Source organism: Osmerus eperlanus, chromosome 5 (genome assembly GCF_963692335.1).
Source record: "Osmerus eperlanus chromosome 5, fOsmEpe2.1, whole genome shotgun sequence".
Classification (NCBI taxonomy): Eukaryota; Metazoa; Chordata; class Actinopteri; order Osmeriformes; family Osmeridae; genus Osmerus; species Osmerus eperlanus.
In genome coordinates this window covers 2,967,840-2,988,265 of record NC_085022.1, presented here as the reverse complement: position 1 = coordinate 2,988,265, position 20,426 = coordinate 2,967,840, and the positions used below count along the sequence as shown (strand labels likewise).

The following is a 20,426-nucleotide window of genomic DNA, read 5'->3' as shown; positions in this document are numbered from 1 at the left end:
AGAGAGAGAGAGAGAGAGAGAGAGAGAGAGAGAGAGAGCGTTCACAGCTCCTCTCTACACTGATGACTTCTGACAGCAGCAACAGCAGCAGGACCCTGATGGTGGCCCTTCGGCCTCGTGTCTCTACTGCTCTCTCTTCCTGGTCTCTCCTGCTCTCTCTTCCTGGTCTCTCTGCTCTCTCTTCCTGGTCTCTCTGATCTCTCTTCCTGGTCTCTCTGCTCGCTCTCCCTGGTCTCTCTGCTCTCTCTTCCTGTCTCTCCTCTCTCTTCCTGGTCTCTCTGCTCTCTCTTCCTGGTCTCTACTGCTCTCTCTTCCTGGTCTCTCTGCTCTCTCTGCCTGGTCTCTACTGCTCTGTCTCCTGGTCTCTACTGCTCTCTCTGCCTGGTCTCTACTATTCTCTCTGCCTGGTCTCTACTACTTTCTCTTCTTGTCTCTACAACTCTCTCTTCTTGGTCTCTACTGCTCTCTCTTCCTGGTCTCCCTCTCTCTGGGCTCTCTCTGACCTGTCGTCATGGTAGCACGTGGAGGTGGAACAACAGCTTCGCTCCGTCGGTAGACGCGTTGGTTGTGGTTCAAGACGTTGTTTACGGGGCGCCTCGGTGGCTCACTGGGTTACAGCTCACTGGGTTACAGCACGGAGCAGATTAGATTCCGGACCGGTTCAATTCCAGTCCGGGGCTATTTTCTGTCATCCCCTCTCTCCCTCTCTCTACCCTGCCTTTCCTGTCTCTCTTACACTGTCGCTATCCAAGGAGGCAGGACAAAAATGCCCCAAAAATAGATCCTTTAAAAATGAAACTAACAATGTACTTTATCAGAGACACAAGCCTTCTGGCCTGTCCTGTATTTCCTCTGCTCCTCCTCCTCTTCCCCTCCTCAGTGGTAATCATTACACTGGACCCCTGGTGTCCTGGGGAGACGAGAGGCACCATTTGTTTGTTTAGAAGGCGACCCCCTGGGAGAAGGGTGTGGAGACGGGGGGTGGGGGGGTGGGGGGGTGGGGGAGAACAGGGATGGGGTGTAGAGATGGACAGTTGGGGGAGGGGAAGAGGGATGGGGGGAGGAGGAAGAGAGGGATGGGCAAGGAGGGAAAGGAAGGGTGGGGGGAGGGGGAGGAGGAGGGGGAATGAGGGGGAACTAAAGTGCCCTGGGGCGTGTGAGCTCTACCTCGTCACCTGGGTCCCCCTGGGTCAGCCACCAAGCGCTCCACTGGCTGGAAGGTGGATGATGAAGTCATCCTTTGTAATGTGCGTTTGTGTTATAGTAATGGAAATGGGTCTTTAAGGTTAATACCTTCGACTTGATGCTCTACTAACATTGAGTAGAAATTCCACAGGGTTTGCCCTCCTCAGCAACTGAAAATGTGTGTGTGTGTGTATATACAGCCTTACTGTGTGTGTGTGTGTGTGTGTGTGTGTGTGTGTGTGTGTGTGTGTATATACAGCCTTACTGTGTGTGTGTGTGTGTGTGTGTGTGTGTGTGTGTGTGTGTATATACAGCCTTACTGTGTGTGTGTGTGTCTGTGTGTGTACAACCTTACTGAGTGTGTGTGTGTGTGTATATAGCCTAATTGAGTGTGTGTGTGTGTGAGTGAGTGTGTGTCCAACTGAGAGTGAGTGTGTGTCCCCAACTGAGAGTGTGTGTGTGTCCTAACTGAGTGTGTGTGTGTGTCCTAACTGAGTGTGTGTGTGTGTCCTAACTGAGTGTGTCCCCTCAGGAGAAGGAGCAGCAGCAGAGGCAGCTGGACCCGGCCGGCTCCCGGAGCTCCCAGCGGCCGTGTGACAGACGCCCCGGCCAGGACGAGGTGTGTTCACGCCCCCGAGAGGAGAACCATGCCACGCCTTGTATTTAACTCCCAGTCTTCCCTGTGAGGGCCCAGATAACTAATGGTGTGTGTGTGTGTGTGTGTGTGTGTGTGTGTGTGTGTGCAGGACCCCCTGAGGGCAGTGGAGGACGTGGTGCAGAGAGAGGAGGAGGTGCACAGACAGGCGCTGCTGGCGGAGCAGAGGAGAGAGGAGGAGAGACTCCTGCAGGAGGAGCGCCACCAAGAGGAGCTGGAGAGACTGAAGGCTGTGGAGGGTTAGTATTCACCCCGGGGAGAGCAGAGCTAGCTCGCTGCTCTGTACCCATATCAAAACCCTCCTCACCCCCTTCGCTTCAAACTCACCAGAGGATGTTGTTCTGAGGAGGAGGACTGGAGACGGATCCCTCTGCAGTGTGGAGAGACGGTACTCTGGGAACACAGGGAAAAGGAGGCCTTTGAGCTTTCAGGAGAAATCAAGATCAGAGTGAATTGTGAAGGGCAACCAAACACTGCTTCACATGTCCCCGTCTCAGCTCTGCCTGGTGATGGATCTGTAGACCACAGCCTGGGCACCGGGATCTGTTTAGGCAGAGGAATGTTCAGGCATTTTAATCACAGGGGCTCGATCTCTCTCTCGCTCTCTCTCTCTCTCTCTCTCTCTCTCTCTCTCTCTCGCTCTCTCTCTCTCTCTCTCTCTCTCTGACTTTCCCCCCTTCTCTCTCTTTCCCTCTTTTTTCCTTCCGTCTCTTTCCCCCTCTCTTCTTTCATGTCTCTGCCTCTCTTCCCCTCTTTCTCTTTCCCTCACTCTCTCTTCCTTCTCTCTTTCCCTCACTCTCTCTTCCTTCTCTCTTTCGTTCTCTCTCTCCCTCTCTGATGTCATCTGTCAGGGGTTAATTAAACTGCTGATTGTGCTTGTGTGGAGGAGCCTCATCAATGTTTAACAGGCTGGGTCTCCTCCTGGATGGAACCTGTGTGGAATCCTCTCTCAAACATCTTTAATCCCCCCTGCAGGGGGCTGGCGAGAGCCTGCCTTTCATGATACACACACCCTCTCTTCTCCTCTTTCTTCTCTCCTCCGGTCCTCTCTCTGTTCCTCCTCCTTTTGATCAGCTGCGTGGTGGTGGGGGGGTGGAGGTGGGTGGAGCGCGGGGCTCCTCTGGGGCGTCTCTGTGCGCTCTGTGTGCTCCTCGAGCAGCGCGCGCGCGGGGGGGGGGGGGGGGGGGGGGCTGCAGGCATGGGCAACAGGTGAACCCCGGCCCTGTTTGAAGATCTCAACAGAACTCAAGTCATGCTGCTGCTACAGAGGAAAACCCATCCTCAGCGAGCTTCCCTGGCCCAGGCCTGGGTGGTTGAAGGCCTGGGTGGATGAGGGTTCCTGCCGTAGCTCCACCAGCTGTGCTGTTGTACGGCTTCATCCCTGGAGCGGACTTTTTGTGTGTGCTGTGGTAGCTGGTGCTAACTACCATCATCGCTAGCACCATGGTGGTTATTGTGTATAACTGACTTTTCCCTCCCTGTCTTTTCATCCCCCCCCCCCCCCCTGCAGAGCGGGCGCGGAGGAGGAAGCTGCGTGAGGAGAGGGCGTGGCTGCTGTCTCAGGGGAAGGATCTTCCTCCAGAGCTGCTCCACCTGGAGCAGCACTCCCCCGTCCGCCGCGCTCGCAGGACCAAAGAGTTGTAAGACCCGCCATCGCACTTCCTGTTCTCTCTGCCCTTCTTGTTCTCTCTCAGCTTCCTGTTCTCTCTCCACTTCCTGTTCTCTCTCCACTTCCTGTTCTCTCTCCACTTCCTGTTCTCTCTCCGCTTCCTGTTCATCCGCTCGCTCTGCCCTGTCTGACAGGACCAACGTTGTCACGTTGCATACATTGAACGCAAGCTCACGCATGACATTTCTTGCCTTTTGTGCCTTTCTTTGCAGTTATGAAATCGATGACGACTACACTGCTTTGTACAAAGGTATGGACATTTTCATATTAAATCAATCATAGAATAAGTATAATCGTCGACATCTTACCCGCTGATTTACCTCGGGTGTATTGATCGGGCGTTGTGTAACTTATAGCCTCTTCTCCTCCACCTTCTGCCTCCACCCGCCTCCCCTCCCAGTGCTGGAGACCCTGAAGGCCCACAAGGATGCCTGGCCGTTCCTGGAGCCGGTGGACGACTCCTACGCGCCCAACTACCATGATCTGATCCAGGTAGCTACCCAGCCTGTAGCTGCTGAGAGCTAACCACCTGCTGCTGGGAAACGCCACAGAGACTAAACCCAGTTCTGGAATTCAAAACAACACCAAAATAAAGGGTTCTGATTCCAAAAATCTGTTGGTTCCAGAAATTGGGTTAGGGATAGGTTAAACAATCAATTTTAAGGTTAAACAAAAGGTTAAACAATTCCCCCCGAAATGCTTAGAGAAGTAACATTGTCTTGGTGTAACCCAGTTGAAAATATGGTTTGGTTTATTAAAGAGTTATTTTGGTACAGTTGTATAATATTGTCATACTGTTGAAATGTGTTGAAGAATCCAATGTTATTTGAAGTGTGTTAATGTTGTATGAATGTTTTATTTTAATGACCTGTTGCATGGGCAATCAGGAGTAAGGGGTGTGTGCCAAGGTAAAAAGGGGGGGGTTCAGTTAATGAAAATGTGTCTATTTAGGAAACACAAACTGATACAGTAAAGTATATTATAGTTAAACGAACACAGGGCCCTACTACAGTCAGGGAGATGAAAGAGGCTCCATTGTCATTTAGGTGTGACGATCAGGCACGTGGCCCCTAGTGTTGATCAGGACGTCTTCTGTCCCCAGACGCCTATGGACCTGTCCACCATCGAGAGGAAGCTGAACCAGGGGGACTACGTCGCCAAGGAGGAGTTTGTGGCCGACGTCAAGCTCATGTTTGAGAACTGCATGGAGTACAACGGAGAGGACAGTGGTGAGAAACACAACATGAAGGACTTCTCCCTCAAACACCACCTGCAGCCCCTCTCCCCCTGCAGCCCCTCTCCCCCTGCAGCCCCTCTCCCCCTGCAGCCCCTCTCCCCCTGCAGCCCCTCTCCCCCTGCAGCCCCTCTCCCCCTGCAGCCCCTCTCCCCCTGCAGCCCCTCTCCCCCTGCAGCAGCTCCCTTGCATTCAGAAGTGTGACCGAATGTTTTCGGATGAGTTTGGATGTGGTCTATGACAGACTGAGGCTCAAATCAATCTCGCTAAGTGCTCTTAGAGACAGACTGGAGAGGAGGGAATGCACGCTTTTGGGGAAAGAAGATTTCAGAGAGGAGTGGGGGGTGGTAGAGAGAGAGAGAGAGGAGTGGGGGGTGGGAGAGAGAGAGAGAGAGAGAGAGAGAGAGAGAGAGAGGGAGGAGTGGGGGGTGGGAGAGAGAGAGAGAGAGAGGGAGGAGTGGGGGGTGGGAGAGAGAGAGAGAGAGGAGTGGGGGGTGGTAGAAGGAGAGAGAGGCCATGGCTTGGCCAATGCTGACAGTGATTAATGAGGAGAGATTGAGCCTTGCTCGGGGGCTGGGGGGGCAGGAGGGTTGGGTGGGCAGGAGGGCTGGAGGGGGCTGGGGACAGGCTGCTGGGCCCTGCCTGCACTGCCAGAGACATTCCAGCCCCTAAGCCCCCTGTCTGGAACCATCCATCCATCTGAATGCTCACCCCAGGGACAGGCGTGGGGGGGTGGTGGGGGCAGAGGTCAACAAACGCCCCCTGACCAGGTCAGCTAGCCTACTCTAGCTGAAGAACAGAGTAGTGTGTGTGTGTGTGTGTGTGGTGCATACAGATGAAGCTCTGGTGTGTGTGTGTGCACATATGGCATACAGATATGACTCTTGTGCGTGCTTTTGCACGCTCGTCATCAGGTGTTAGTGAGGGGTCTGTTTGAGTGTGAAAAGGAATCAATCCTGGACATGTCTGTGATTCCTGTGTGTGTACTTGTGTGTTCCTGCGTGTCTCACCGCTCCCCCCTCCTCCTCCCCCAGAGTACACCATCATGGCCGAGTCCCTGGAGCGCTGCTTTAGCCGCGCGCTGCTCAAACACCTCCCCGCGGAGGACGCCGACACGGACGAGGAGTTCCACGTCAGCGGCGAGGAGCGCGAGCGCAAGGAGAAGAGGCGGAGCCGCGGCCAGAAACAGGCGGGGCCTGGGAGCCTGATCAGGGCCACCGAACAGGCCCAGCAGCGCAAGAGGACGGCCCACGGGGGCAAGGGCAGCACCCCTGTGGAGGAGCAGGGGGGCAAGCCCGCCCACCTGCCCCCGCCCCCACACTGGGCCAGCGGGCCTCCTCACCCCCATGGCTTGCACCCTGGACAAGGGCACCCTGGACAAGGGCACCCTGGACAAGGGCACCCTGGACAAGGGCACCCTGGACAAGGGCACCCTGGACAAGGGCACCCTGGCAGCAACGTGAGGCCTGGGATGTACCACCCTGGACACCAGGTGTGTGTGTTGTCTGGTAGCTAGAGCCGTGTTATGTTGGAGGGGAGAGTGTGTGACCATTAGAAATGGGGAGAACTTTGACACATAGGAGAAAATTTGGATAGTTAGTTAACTAGGGATTTGCTCTTTCCAATGTGTAGCAAGACTGAACTTCTCCAACCCCTTTCCAGCTTCATCGGCCCCCTGGCCCCCCCATGTATGGCCAGAGGATGCCTATGGACCCTCGTTCCTCCTACCCTGGGCAGGGGCACACACCCCGGCCTGGGGATCCCAGTGCACACTGCATGCCCCCCGGCTACAACATGCAGGTATGGAGACCTCCCTGGAGACACACTAAGGCTGGTTTACTGGCAACTAAACAAAGTCTTATAATATTCTTCCTATACTCTTTGATATACTTGCGCTTTTACACTGCATGGGATCTGCTCAACTTGACTTGCCTTTTTTGGGGTGTTTTCCATTGTGCACATCTGGTAGCTAGTCGCTAGTAGGCTACCTGGTATTTTTCTTTGAAACTGACAGTCGAGGTTCCAATCGAGGTGAAGTGATGAAGGTTGACGTGAAAACACAGCAGATATCTGATTTGTCGGAGAGAATGGCGACACAGGACACTGTGCAAATCCGCCATTTATAAATCAAATGGAGCGTGCTACAAGCGACAGCCAATCATTGTGTTCGGTTGCACCATCGACATGTGACACAATAACAAACATCGTGGAGTGAGATAAAGAGTGCAGACGGCGAGAACATTGTTGATGAAAAAGGACAATTTGCAATATATCTGCAACATCTCAAAATACAATTATTACATACGTGCCTTGATAAGTAAAGTGGTTAAATAAAAATAAAGGGGTTAAGTTAAGCCTTTTCTCTTCGGGTGTATATATATATATATATATATATATATATATATATATATATAAAATAGGTCATAAAAAATGTAATCAACTGAAATGAAACATTTTATCCTGATGAATCATTTCATTAATATCACCCAACACTAATTACAAGGTTACTCATATTAAACATAATTTAATAACATCTTATCCGTATCCACCTAGCTGGGGACATGATTTTCAAGCAGTGATCTTGTGAACAGATCAGGTTTTAACTGAGGTGATATTCTGATGGGTTCTCTTGTGTTGCAGCATCACATGGTCGACAGCCATCATCACGTGGGCCCCAGGTACCAGATGGGTCCAGATCCCCGTCACCTCCAGCCCTCGCCCCAGCCTCCATACATGGGCCCAACCCACGGCCCCTCCCTGGGCCCCCGGCCCCTGGCCCTGCAGTCCGGGGGCCTCTGCACCCCCCCTCCGGAGGCGAGCATGTACCCATCTCGCCAGCGGCCCGAGGGCCACACAATGCACCCCTTGGGGAACCGGTACCCGAGACCCGAGGGCCTGGGTCGCCATGGTTACCCCAGCTACTGCCCCCCTGGCATGTGGCCCGGCATGAACCACCAGGGCCCAGAGAGGCCTGCAGGGGGCCTTGGCATGCAGGACCCCAGCATGGGCAACCAGCTCCACTACAACCCCCACGGCCCCCCTCCTCCACACCACATGCCCCCCAAGCCCTGGCCGGAGCAGGCCGCCCACCCAGGCTACCCTCCCCACAGCGCCCAGTACCGCATGCCCACATCCGTGAGCTCTCCCGGGCCCATGGGCCCCCGGGCCCTCCTGGGGCCCCAGGACTCCTCCAGGCCTCGCCTGGCCTCCATGCTGGAGAGCCCAGAGATGCTGGCCCTGCAGCAGCTGTCAGCCTCCTCCAGACCCCCTGCTGCAACCCCTCCACAGCACATGGGCAACTTTCAGCAGCAGCCGCCAGGGCCCCCACAGGGAGTTGGCAGCGCCCCAGCCTCTCACCCCGCCCCTCACCCCCCTGCTCACCCGGAGATTCAGCTGCTGCGCCCTGCCAGAGACAATGGGCCAGACAGCCAGCCTGCCACTCAGCCACACGCTACGCTGCCTAAAGGTACACAACAACCTTCTCTGGCTTCTCCTCTCTCTCCGTTTCTCTGGTTCTCTCTCACACACCCTCTCTCGCACGCACTCTCTCTGTCCCTTTCTCTCTGTCTCTCATGCTCTCTCTCTCTCTCTCTCTCTCTCTCTCTCTCTCTCTCTCTCTCTCTCTCTCTCTCTCTCTCTCTCTCTCTCTCTCTCTCTCTGTCTCTGTCTCTGTCTCTGTCTCTGTCTCTCTCTCTCTGTGTCTCTGGAAAACATATGTATCATTTCTTAGACCTGGGATGTTGTCTTTATTTCATAAGCAATCCCCCCTCAACCCCCTCCAATTTGATTTTAATTATTTCTCACAGTAAGTGGCCAATTGAATATTCATTAGTTCAGTGAAGTGACAAGCTTTGAGGGCATGAGTAAGCGGAGGACATTTCATCACTAGAGGTACTCTACAAAAACTCCATCTGGTTCCTATCTCTTAATGCACGCTCAATGCGGAGAAACTATTTTAAAGAACAAATTTAATCAAACATCACTGTTCAACCCTCAGATCCTTGAGTTGTGTAAGCAGTGAGCAGAGGATGACTTTGCTCACGGTGTAAACACATTTTAATGTACTATTAACAGGTACTATTAACAGGTACTATTAACAACCCAATTTTCTTTGTTCCCTCGACAGGTTCGACGTTGGATCCCAAGATGGCCACCAACCAGGTGCCGCGTGTCTCCCGTGTCCATGGCGACCAGGAGCGCCGCCCCGTCCCCAGCCCCTCTAGGCCCGGCGAGGGCTTGCAGAGCCCCCCCCCTCCAGCCCCCAGCTGGGACAGAGGAGCCCAGGAGAGCGGGAGCAGAGAGCCACTGTCTGAAGCACCAGGACACCCAGCGATCTCCGATGGCCACAGCCAGGAGAGGGAGACGAGCCGGGGCCAGGATGCCCTCCAGGGCTCCCCCCAGCCGCAGAACCGGCCCACGCCGCCTCCAAACGGCTGTTCCACGGCTCCCGCACATCCTAGCAACAACGGAGCCCCACAGGGCACGCGTCATCCCCAGGATGGCTCCCAGCAGCCTACCCAGAATGCCCAGCAGCAGCCTGCTCCACAGCCTGGCTCCTCAGACAGCACAGCTCCCCCGAACGCCCATCAACAATTCTCCCGCAGCGCCCTGAATCCCAACCTCCCCCCACATCTCGCTCTGAACGTCCACCAGCCAAACCCTCAGCACCAGAACCATCCCCTACAACAACTGGGCCACCAGCAGAACCCCCTCCAGCAAGGTCCTCCCCAGCCCGGCCCCATGCACAGCATGCCCCAGAGTGCTCCCCCACAGGGGCCTAAGCCCACACCCCCCCAGCCGGCCCCCCTCACCTCCCTGCCCCCCAGTCACCCCGCGCCTCAGATGGCCCCCCAGCCCAGCCCGGCCGACCAGGGGGACCAGAAGCCCAGTGAGCCCACCGGCAGAGGCGATCCTGGGGGAAGAGGAGGAGGCAGCTCTGGTCCGCAGCAGCACAGCAACCCCGGCATGGTGAAGACCGCAGCCCCCAACGGCATCTACAGACAGCAGGCCTTCAGCCCCAAGCCTAACACCCAGTTAGGGGGCAGCGTGGCCAGGCAAGGGCCCGGGCCTAGGGGCCCGTCCCCGGGGCACAATCCAGCTATGCCCTCCCAAACCCAGGCACAGGAGAATGGAGGCGTGGCCCAGTACGCCAGCCCTCCTCACGGTCATTACAGCCAGCCAATGGGCCGGCCCATGCCTCCCTCTCAACGCCAGCCGTACCCGAACCAAACCATGCACCAGGCCATGGCCAGCCCGCACCACAGCCCAGCCCGCTACCACACCTACAGCCAGCAGGGGGCCGTGTTCCCCTACCACATGGCTGGCCAGCAGCACCCGCAAGGCAGCCCCAACATGTACCCTCCCCAGTACCAGCAGCAACACTTCTACTCCCAGGCTCAGGCCCAGGGCACCAGCCAGGTGGGGTACCCCTCCGACGAGTGGCACCGCCCCCAGTACCAGCCCCGCCACCCCATGCCCTCCAACACCTACCTGCCCTCCGCCAACGGCCGCCTGAAGGAGAGCAGCGTGTCTCCTCTGGGCTCCGAGGGCTCCAGCGGCGGCCTGCTCTCCCCCAGCCCCCTGCCGGAGGTCCAACACGCGGGGGAGGGGCAGGACGGCGGGGCCGGGAGCCCCGCCAAGCTGGCCCGTCTGGAGGAGGGCACCGAGCGCCCGGAGAGCCCCAAGCAGATCCTGGACCTGGACAGCCACAACGCCGCCTCCCGCAGGCGCGGCCAGCACCCCTCGGCCGCCCCCGCCGGCTACCTGTACGACCCCCGTACAATACACCCTGGCATGCAGCAGGGCGGCGCTCCGCCCCCACACATGATGTCCCGGGGCCCCTACCAGAGCCAGGCCTACCCCAGAGGGCCCTATGCCTCCCAGAGACCCCACCCCCACCTGATGGAGGCCTTGCAGAGGCCCCAGCAGCTGCCCTACTCCCCGGGGCAGAGCCATCGCATGGGCCTGGCCGTGTACAGACACCCCCAGGCCGGTGGGCATTACCAGGGCATGATGGTGCAGCAGAGGGCCCTGGCCCCAGAACACTACCTGCACCCAGGGTAAGGGAGACACAGCGGAGATCAGACCTGTTTATGTTGTACATGTATTTTAGGGCATTTTTGCTTCATGGGGCTAGAGAGACAGTGCAGGGGGACAGGGAAGGGAGGGGAGAGAGAGAGAGAGGAGAGGAAATGCAGGAAATGGCCAGGGCTGGAATTGAACCCAGATCCCTGTGGAAAGGCCTCAACCTGCATGGTATGCTCTTAACCAGGGAGCCACACTAAGTGTCTCCTCCCATCCCATAAGGACTTAAAGATTGGAGAGTTTTGAAACAGCTACCTCACCGATGCATCGAATAGTCGAGTGAGAGCCAAGTCACTGAAGGGAATGGGCTCCCATGAGGGGAGAAGAAGGGAAGGTGATCTGTTTGGTTATTGTTGTTTGTTGTTGATCCTCCAGGCAGATGATGTGTACTGGGTCTCCTGGTGGTCCCAACAGCAAGCAAGGGTTGTAGGAGGCAGCGTCTGGGTAAGTCACGGTCTGGGGGGGAATAACAGTTAGCATTGTCTATCACTGGACTGTAAATTATATGTCAGAGGATGGCAACCTTTTTGATCCTAGTCTCTGTCACCATGAAATGCTGAACTCTGAACTGGTTTTTATTTTCAGGTTACGGAAGAATACAACAAAAACATCTGAAATCTGTGCCTGTATATCATCCATGAACCCACACCAACATTCGTGCTTCCTCTTAACTGTCAGTGGCTGCGACTGTCACATCCTGTATCTTCACTGGAGCGACTGAACTGACTGTTTTCTCTGTCAGTCTGAACTTGTACCAAGGCACCAGGAAGCTGTTCTCTCCGCCAGTCTGAACTTGTACCAAGGCACCAGGAAGCTGTTCTCGCCGCCAGTCAGAACTTGTACCAAGGCACCAGGATGCTCTGAACTGCAGGAGACTCAGACCAAGGAGCATGTTTAACGGACATCAAGAAAGGAGACATATTTATTTGAGCATCTCTGTCAGGATCAAGTTGTAGTTGTCTACTGAACCCCCGGTGACGTACACCATCTAGAGACTTACTGTGTTATCTAGCCTGTCATAACGTGTGGAGCGCCAACCGTCAACAATGCCTGCCCAGCGAACTCTGCTGTGGGCTGACTGCCAGAGAGAGACTGCCTGATCTCTGTACCACTGACCATCCTGCTGTCGAGACTGTAGTCATCCCTCTGTCCTCCTGGGCTGGTCTGTAGGAACACTGGATACACCGGACTGGCCTCTCTGTGGGAGAACACCATCCCTCCCTCCCTCCGTAGATGCAGGGCTCTGAGGCTCTGCTACCCCTTCCACCCCGCTGTGAGAGGCTGTCTCTGGAAGCAGGGCTGAGGGAGGCTGGGTGAGGCTCTCTCTGGAAGCAGGGCTGAGGGAGGCTGGGAAGGATCATGGAAGCAGAACAGGAGAACAGCCGGTGGTATTATTATTTGACTTTCTTTTCTTTTCCCAAACGTTTGAATCTCAGGTGTAGGAAAGGAGGTACTTTGAGACTGTAGACCAGACGCCGTCATCAGCAGACTCCTGTGGACACACAGGGCCTGCAGTGGCCTTTTGTTTTGTTTTTTGAATGTACGTGTCAATGAGTTTAGATGTATAGTAACCGTCACTGCACCAAATGGTATTCAAGCACCAGAGACGCAAAGGCAAGACAACCGTCCTGAGAAAACAAAATGGCTGCTTTTTTTGAGCAGGCGCACTGTTAAAAAAACAAAAAACAAAATGGAAACAAACAACAACCAAGAACCTGGTGTAATTGTATGCATCTGTTGGTGCTGTCTTCACTGAGAGAAGGCTGATTTAATAGAGACTTGCAGAGAGAGTTATACCTGCCCTGTCTGCTATGCACTAGGAATAATTAGTCTACACTTACTGGAAATTAGTGGCCTTGGATGTTGAAGATGGTGCTTGTGTGCCCACGTGTATATTTGAACATATGTTAAGTACAACTCTCTAGTGTAGCTGGCCTCTGTCTCTTGAGTAGGGAGAATATGACCGCTGTCCTCCACCGCTAGGTGTCCTGCTGGCTGATACATGCACACACAGTAGTACACAGAGCAAATATCAGATTGAATCGATTTATAATGGCCCTGCTGTCTTTGAATTATTATTTTTTTTTTTTTTCATGTGTGCTCCATTTGCTCCTTCTAACCTGTCATGCATAGCATAACCTGCATTTGAATCTGGTTTTAATCTGGTTTTATCTGAATACGAACCCACTGTAGCATCTCTTCTGAGTTGTTTTTTAAATAGAGAAGCCCATCCATGTGCACATGGCTCCTTCTCCACAAGTCAACTAACTAAATACTTTATCCTCAGGGTGTACAGTTTTATACGGGTATTTTAATGGATTTGTTGAAGAAGCACCACGACAAGGGAAATACTAGGACTGGAAATGTGACAAACAAACAAAAAAATCATTTTTATGTGAAGAAACTGGTTATACGGCATCTCTGTGTGTGTGTGCAAAATGTCATAATTTGTTCAGTCCTTACTCACTGCCAATCTGCTTGGTTTGAGTTTCGCTGTGAAACTGATCTGTCTGTTTTCTGTCCTTCTGGAGAAGCAGGAGAGGCAGGAGGGGTAACATGTCATTAAAGTCCACATTCCTGTTTTGGTTCATTTTCAATATTGTAGCTATTGTCCCCCTCCATTTCCCTGTGTGTACACGGGATATCACCTGTCCATCTTCTGTTCTCCCCTGCCTGTGTTGAAGTCGAGTCTCTCCCCCTCTGTCGTGTCACGTCAATGTTGCACCTGGGCGCCCCACATGAACTGTTGGGGATGGCAGCAAATTAATCTACCTCATGTAGCCAGGAACTGGCAATCACTAAGACCCTGCTGTCTGGTCTCCCAGCAGACCGAATCCTCCCTCTCCTCCATCATTTGACTTCTAGGGGTGTTTTCACAGACACAGATTAGGTCTGATCCTGGATCAGGACCAGGTCTAGGATCAGACCTAATCTACATTCATGAAATGGTCTTGGTCTAACACATATACAACCCATTTCATATCTGTTGTATATATTTTCATATCTAGTCACCGGTGCCAAACTCTGGCACTTTTTATGGAGCCTGTGACAATTCAGCAACTATTGTAAGACTACAACCATCCTAAGCATAGCCCTTGCTGTCCTGTGATGTTCTGTCAGCAAGGAGCAGGAGGGAAGGCTCTGGGCTGGTTAGTCATCAGAAAAGGGCTTTTTATATTATTTTTGTAGGTATGTAAGTTGCATCTGTTCAGCTAGCAGGTAGCAAGCCTTTGTACCGTAGAGGCAGGTGAGTCTGGAGCATAGACCTGTGGTCACAGGGTTCGTGTTTAACAACATGGGTTCGGTGAAGCTTTGTCTAAAAGTAGTAAGCATTGGAAAATCTGTGTTCAGATGTTGTAGTCCTAGACTTGGGCGAACTTGTGTCTGGGGTAGCGACTTTTCAAGTAGTGCCCCCTCAGATGGGCATCCAAGGCATTAAATACAAAGATGTTTTTAAGGGGGGGGGGGGTGACTAGGAAGACGCTAGAAGCTTTGAGACGGTATAGATGTGTCCTTCCAGTGCTGTAAAAGGATGTATTGCTGTTTTGCTTATTAAGGTTTTATTTTTAATTTTTTTGTACTAGATGAGATCTTCTCAGAGATGGTGTTCAGCTGACTGTCCCTGTATGAAGGGCAGTGTGGTTTTGATGGTTTGTGAGGTTGTGATGCTGTCGAGGTGTGCAGATGTGCCGTGTTTGTGTCCAAAACGGCATTACTCGCTGCAGTCTGTTCACCTCGTTTGACTCCTCTCCTTCTCTCTGCTGTCACCTGTCTGCACTAGTAAAAAAAGAAAAAAAAAGAAAACGTCTAGATTGGATTAAATGTGAATCATATTTATTTGCTCTTTTAAAATGTTGTACATTTTTTGGGACTTGTTTTTAATATAAATGTGATGTCTGGTTGTATTTTTTGTTTTTAAACAGTTGACATTTACCTCAGTAGCATGGCAGCATCAAAAAGACACTGTCTGTTCCATTTTTATGTGACGTTTACAAGTTCTTATCTGACTGACATAGATTATTTTGGAAATGACCGAAGTATTTTCTATACTGTACATTTCTTAGAATAAATAACTTTTTCCTGGAAAAAAAGCAGGCTGTGTTTTCCTGTGTGTTTTCGTCTAGTAGAGATATTAGTCTTAATGTTAAACAGATCAAAAGTAAATGTTTTTCTTGGGAAGCAATATAACAAAATACCAGTGTATATGACAACACGCTGGAAGTTCAGTTAGGGGATTTCATTCCTAGCATTGCATGTCAATTAATATACCTACCAAATAAACTCCACAAAGTGTATAGGGTTATCTTGAATACCAAAGTTGATTCGACTTGATAACTAGCTTCAAAGCAAATGCATTAATGTAATCTTCATACCTTATTTTATTCAGCACCTTTGTTTTGCTAATTCTTTCCAATTTATTTGGTTTTGTTGTAGCTTCCAAACGTTAGAGAAGTAATACGTCATACACTTTTTTGCAACAATTCATGTAGCAGGATGATGGGGACCTTCCAGTTGGACACAGTTATGGCCGGATCTTTAAACGGCAGCATTTAGACCCCTTCCTCTGTCCAGCATTAGAGGCAGCAATACGCGCTATTCCACAGTTCTTTTTTTATATGTAAATGACACATCACGTACACTTAATGGACTGCAAAGTACCAAACAACTACCTCTGCGACATAATCTAATTTAATTTCCCTTTGCAGAGTGACATTTTAAATAAACTCCATCTGCTTGACATACAGCCCTAGCTACTCCAACAGCGGGATGTGACGTGTGTACTAGTGTTGTTGGAGACGAGCCTTCGACATCAGAAGACTTGACTAAGCTGGAGAACAAAATACGTTATAAATGCAATTATTTTTTTATAATTAGAGCATTAAAATAATCACTCCTGTCACTTGCCGGATATGCTTGTTTAGTGGTGAGATCCCATTACGCTTACGTAACCTATAATTTGGCAATATGTAGCCTCGACAATGTTATTACGGCTGTTATTAGAACCTCCAGTTTGCTACTGTGAAACGTGCAGGCGGTCAGACGTTTTCGCCATACGTGCAACTCGGAAGTTTTAGAGAGTGTTATGGTGATAATAATGGCCCACATTAGGCGGATTTCACCAAGGAATAACAACGGTCTGTGCCATCGGTTTGTTGACCAGATTTTCTCAGGCGACAGCTGTCGTTACCCTACCTACGAACTGACCTAATTACTTAGGTCCTGGGTTATTTAAATGCACATACTGTCATTTTCAATTATGTTTAATGTGTGGTGCAGGTTAATTTAATTGTGTTTTAACAAGACGTGGGAGACAAAGAAACTTGTCTAAACTTTTGTTATGATCATTTCTTAAAGGGCCAGTGCTGCTTGAAATTGCATTCGAGGCAATACATGTAGCCTATTGTTCATATTCGACGTATTTAACAAAATAAAATGATGTTGAAAGATAGTATTTTACTTTTGTACGACCGACCGCATTATGACTCAATGTTATAGCTGCCCATATTACTTTTAATAATCCGTCACTGTTGTTCTTTGTGTTTTTCCTTAAATCGGAGCGCAGTGGTGTTGATCAGCCCACCAGCTCGACCATGTTGTCATGGCTACGACTCCACCAGGTGGCTACACTGTTAACCTTGCCCCTGCTGCTGAGCTGGGGGACGCTGTGCGGGGGCAGCCCTGACCCCCGCCTCCGAGAGTCCCTGATGTGGCAGGAGGGGTCGATGCAGACGGGAGGCACCCTGCTTTTGACAGAGGCTGAGACGGAACTCGGGGCGCAGCTCCAGAAGCTGAAGAAGCAGGAAATGGAGAGGTCAGATTTCCCGCCGACCTTGCACTTTTTCAAGGCCCGGTCCCTCATCCAGCAGAGCCCCATCTACAGGCTGCTGCACAGGATGCCCAAAGGTGAGTCCCTGAATGTCCCCCCAAACACAACATTCATACCTATTTTGGTTCATTGACACTCAGAGGCCTCTGTTTGACTGCTGTGTGTTTCAGGGGCGGCGCTTCACGTGCACGACTTCTCCCTGGTGGGTGTGGAGTGGTTGGTGAGGAACGTGACGTACCGGCCACACTGCTACATGTGTTTCACGGATGACAGCTCCATCCGGTTCCTGTTTTCCTCCCGCCAGCCCTCCCCTCTGGCCCACTGCTCCCCCTGGGCCTTGCTGGAGACACTGAGAGCCAAGCTGAAGAACACCACTGACCTTGACAGCAGGTGAGGGTTCAGAACTCCCTTCCTTCCTTTGTTTATAAGATGTGTCTTTTGGGAATTTTATTAATTTTTATAGTGATGGTATAGAGAGAGACAGAAAATTTAGAGAGAGAGGGAAGGATGTGCAACATGGGGTCTGGGCCAGATTCCATCTTTTATACTGATGGTATAGAGACAGGAAATGTAGTATCATGTATTGTTAGATATATACATTTTACAGTTTGTTGCACGGTTCTTCAAATCTCCCTAAATCCATGCATTCCCCTCGGCCTTCACATGCTTTCAGCATCATGAGAAACCTGACCCTGTTCACGGAGGACCCTGACCAGGCCTACCCCAGCCAGGCCATGGTATGGAAGGCGTTCGAGCAGGCCTTCCTCGTGGCTCTGGGCCTGGTCACACACGCACCCGTCTTCAAGGACTACTTCTACGAAGGCCTGAGGCAGTTCTACATGGACAACATCATGTACCTGGAGCTCAGAGCTCTACTACCTGAGGTAAACAACACACCGGTGCTGCCGACACGCAGTGAGCTGTGGGGAGAAAAGTGTTGATGAAGGGCGTGACTGTGTGTTCTGGCCCGCTAGAAGGTTTCCTGGGTTGTTTCCTGACGTCCCACCTGCCTGGGACAGGAAATGGGGTGGTTGCAATACCATGACCTTCCCCAAAGACTCAAATCTGCCCCGTTAGACCTTCAGTTTGTGCAGGGCTGGTTCTAGACATTTGGAGGCTCCCCAAACCCTTCCATCTTTCAGAATAAATAAAAAGCACTTGAAACAACAATGATTCCTAACCTTTTCACGTGTACAACAACCTGGACTTGGTCTTGATTGGTGGACTAGTATAGTGATGTGACTGTTATGGAGGCCCTGCTTCCTAGCCTGAGGCCCCGCCTCCTAGCCTGTGGCCCCACCTCCTAGCCTGTGGCTCCAGGCAGTTGCCTACCCTGCCTATAGGTGGCACCAGCCCTGAACTTGTGTCTCCCTGTGTGCCTGTTCTGTGCAGACCTACGAGCTGGACGGCAGCACCCATGACAGAGCCTGGAGCCTGAGGACCTACCAGGAAGTGACCAGGATGTTTGTGTCAGAACACCCCGACTTTCTGGGGACAAAGGTCATCTTCACAGTCCACAGGTCAGTCTGTCGTAACGAGGCAAACAAATTAAATAAATGAACATCTGGGACTCGACAGTGCATAATTCAGTTGTTTTTGTGTTAGGGGTATGAATCTCTCCATGGTGAAAGAGGCTGTTGAGGAAGCTATGGAACTACAGAGAGACTATCCAGAAATCATGGCTGGTTTTGATCTGGTGAGTTTCAATAGTAGTTCTCACAGATATAACTAGCTGTAGTAATGTTAAATGTATGTAGTTACATTATATAGTGCATACATTATGTAGTATTCAAATTGATTATTACGTTAAATACCTTCGGCACATGCACCTGCTTGTCTGGTGCAGATCCAGAGCGTGTGTCGTACGCAGGTTCAGTTTCCTGTGCTCCTGTGCTTCCAGGTGGGCCGGGAGGACAGCGGAAGACCTCTCTGGTTCTTCAGAGAGGCTCTGTCTCTCCCGGGAGAGAGAGGCGTCGCCCTCCCCTTCTTCTTCCACGCTGGAGAGACCGGTGAGACGACACCCCCAACCCACAGAACGCAGCCCAACGTGAACAGAGTCTCTCTCTCTCCGCTCTCCTCCCCGTGACACAGCCCGCTGTTCAAGTCCCCATCAAGCAGCCGTTTTCTTCCCTGTTTGTCTGCAGATGCGGAGGGTACAGAGGTGGACCAGAACATGCTGGACGCCCTGCTGTTCAACACCTCTCGTATCGGCCACGGCTTTGCTCTGGTGCGCCACCCAGTGGCCAAGGAGCTGTCCAGGAAGATGGGGGTGGCGGTGGAGGTGTGCCCCATCTCCAACCAGGTACAGCCTGAGCGGTTATCCTCGGCTTCAGCTTCCAAGGCAGACCCTGAACCAGCACCTGGTACTCACATCCAAACACTGACCATGCCCAACCTGATTGGTAACAGCGAGTCTGTCCCCCTCCACTTTTCTTAAGAAAATAACATTTACTGGCCGCATCCAAAAAGCTCTCCCATCCACATTTGAAAACAAACCTACACCCTACTTTAAAATGTCTGCAGTTGACACCGTTGAGTATATCCATGGAGTCTGAAGTGTATCAGACCACCCACTGCAACCACGATCATTCTTATCTTGTGCGAGCACCTCGCTAAACACATCCTTGTGTTGCCTTTGGTTATTTTCACGAGATACGACAAAGTCACTAGCAGATCAATTCTCCAACTGTCAACTCTCCCATTTGAATGTCCTCCAGGTGCTGAAACTGGTGTCCGATCTCAGGAACCACCCTGCCGCTGTGCTCATGTCCGAGGGCCACCCATTGGTCATCAGCTCAGATGACCCGGCCACTTTTGGTTCCTCTGGCCTATCGTACGACTTCTACGAGGCCTTTGTTGGCATAGGGGGAATGAGCTCGGACATCAGGACCCTGAAACAGCTGGCCCTAAACTCCATCAAGTAAGCTTGGTGTGTGTGTTTGTGTGTGTGTGTGTGGGGGGGGGGGTGTGTGTGTGGGTGTGTGTGTGTGGGTGGAGGGGTCAGATTTGCAATTTCAAAGAGGTATAATGTATAATGAAATCAACTCCCATGTGTGTGTGAGATGGCATGCGTCGCTTTGCGTGTGCTCTCCCATGTGTGTGTCCCGTGTTTACGTGATGTCACAGTGCCTCTGAGCAGTGCTGCTGTGTGTTCCAGGTACAGTGCTCTCACACCCCGGATGAAGCAGGAGGCCACAGACCTGTGGCAGCGCAGCTGGGAGAAGTTTGTCTCTGAGAACGTCCTGTAGAGGACAAGATGGAGGCCATGATAGGGGCTGTCTTGTTTTGAAAATGAGCCATTACTTAGAACCACAAGAACCTCTGTTGATAATTAGCTAGTTAAACCTTGATAGACATTGGTGCTTTTGGACACTAGGGGACTGCAGGTCCAGTGCTGGAACAGAGGGAAATTGACCTGAAAAGTCAACAAAAATCACAAACAGGTCGAGGGAAAATGTTGAGTGCTACAGGGCAACGTGAGGCTCTTGAGTGCCACTGCTGGTTCATATTGCCCTCTTGTGGTAGAGGTGTGTACTGCACTTCCCTTGACTATCAGACCTCACTGAGCTCCTACAAAATGGAGGCTACCTGACTAGCAATCTAGCCACTACAAAGTTAAATGATATTGTTTTGTGTGTAACTTTTTTCTTTACTTATGAATGTGTTTGCACTTTATTACTTATGATTTACCATGGCCATGTAGCATCTGTAGGTCAACAACACTGTTTTCCAACAACTGGAAGAATTACAACACTTCTCTGACACTTCTGAG

The 20,426-nt window shown here is 51.8% G+C and overlaps 2 protein-coding genes across 4 annotated transcripts in view; both read left to right on the top strand.

Moving 5' to 3' along the window:
- LOC134020605 (chromatin remodeling regulator CECR2) overlaps positions 1-14,912 on the top strand; it is a 16,188-nt gene extending 1,276 nt beyond the window's left edge. The window contains exons 2-13 of the mRNA XM_062460760.1: positions 1,705-1,804; positions 1,932-2,079; positions 3,351-3,480; positions 3,722-3,759; positions 3,910-4,001; positions 4,612-4,738; positions 5,778-6,235; positions 6,406-6,543; positions 7,384-8,209; positions 8,870-10,802; positions 11,203-11,271; positions 11,413-14,912. Coding sequence (XP_062316744.1) covers positions 1,705-1,804; positions 1,932-2,079; positions 3,351-3,480; positions 3,722-3,759; positions 3,910-4,001; positions 4,612-4,738; positions 5,778-6,235; positions 6,406-6,543; positions 7,384-8,209; positions 8,870-10,802; positions 11,203-11,257 — 4,045 coding nt within the window. The 3' untranslated portion in view covers positions 11,258-11,271; positions 11,413-14,912. The remainder of the gene's footprint in view (positions 1-1,704; positions 1,805-1,931; positions 2,080-3,350; positions 3,481-3,721; positions 3,760-3,909; positions 4,002-4,611; positions 4,739-5,777; positions 6,236-6,405; positions 6,544-7,383; positions 8,210-8,869; positions 10,803-11,202; positions 11,272-11,412) is intronic.
- A 680-nt stretch (positions 14,913-15,592) lies between these two features.
- Positions 15,593-20,422, top strand: ada2a (adenosine deaminase 2a). Of its 3 annotated transcripts, none has more exons than XM_062461070.1 (10): positions 15,593-15,751; positions 16,391-16,731; positions 16,825-17,044; positions 17,328-17,538; positions 18,047-18,174; positions 18,260-18,350; positions 18,555-18,663; positions 18,799-18,956; positions 19,372-19,574; positions 19,812-20,422. In XM_062461070.1, the coding sequence occupies exons 2-10, from the start codon at positions 16,419-16,421 to the stop codon at positions 19,900-19,902; spliced, it is 1,524 nt and encodes a 507-aa protein (XP_062317054.1). In that variant the 5' UTR covers positions 15,593-15,751; positions 16,391-16,418; the 3' UTR covers positions 19,903-20,422. The 3 variants fall into 3 exon arrangements, with proteins under 3 accessions (XP_062317054.1, XP_062317053.1, XP_062317055.1); XM_062461069.1 differs by having other exon boundaries at positions 15,597-15,975; XM_062461071.1 differs by having other exon boundaries at positions 15,598-15,962.
- The last annotated feature ends 4 nt before the right edge of the window (positions 20,423-20,426 follow it).

Coding starts and splice junctions, on each gene's coding strand:
- ada2a (XM_062461069.1), top strand. CDS start 15,911: ATGGTGATAATAATGGCCCACATTAGGCGGATTTCACCAAGGAATAAC. Junction 15,976..16,390: donor AACAACGGTCTGTGCCATCG/GTTTGTTGACCA, acceptor ATCGGAGCGCAG/TGGTGTTGATCAGCCCACCA. Junction 16,732..16,824: donor GCTGCACAGGATGCCCAAAG/GTGAGTCCCTGA, acceptor TGTGTGTTTCAG/GGGCGGCGCTTCACGTGCAC.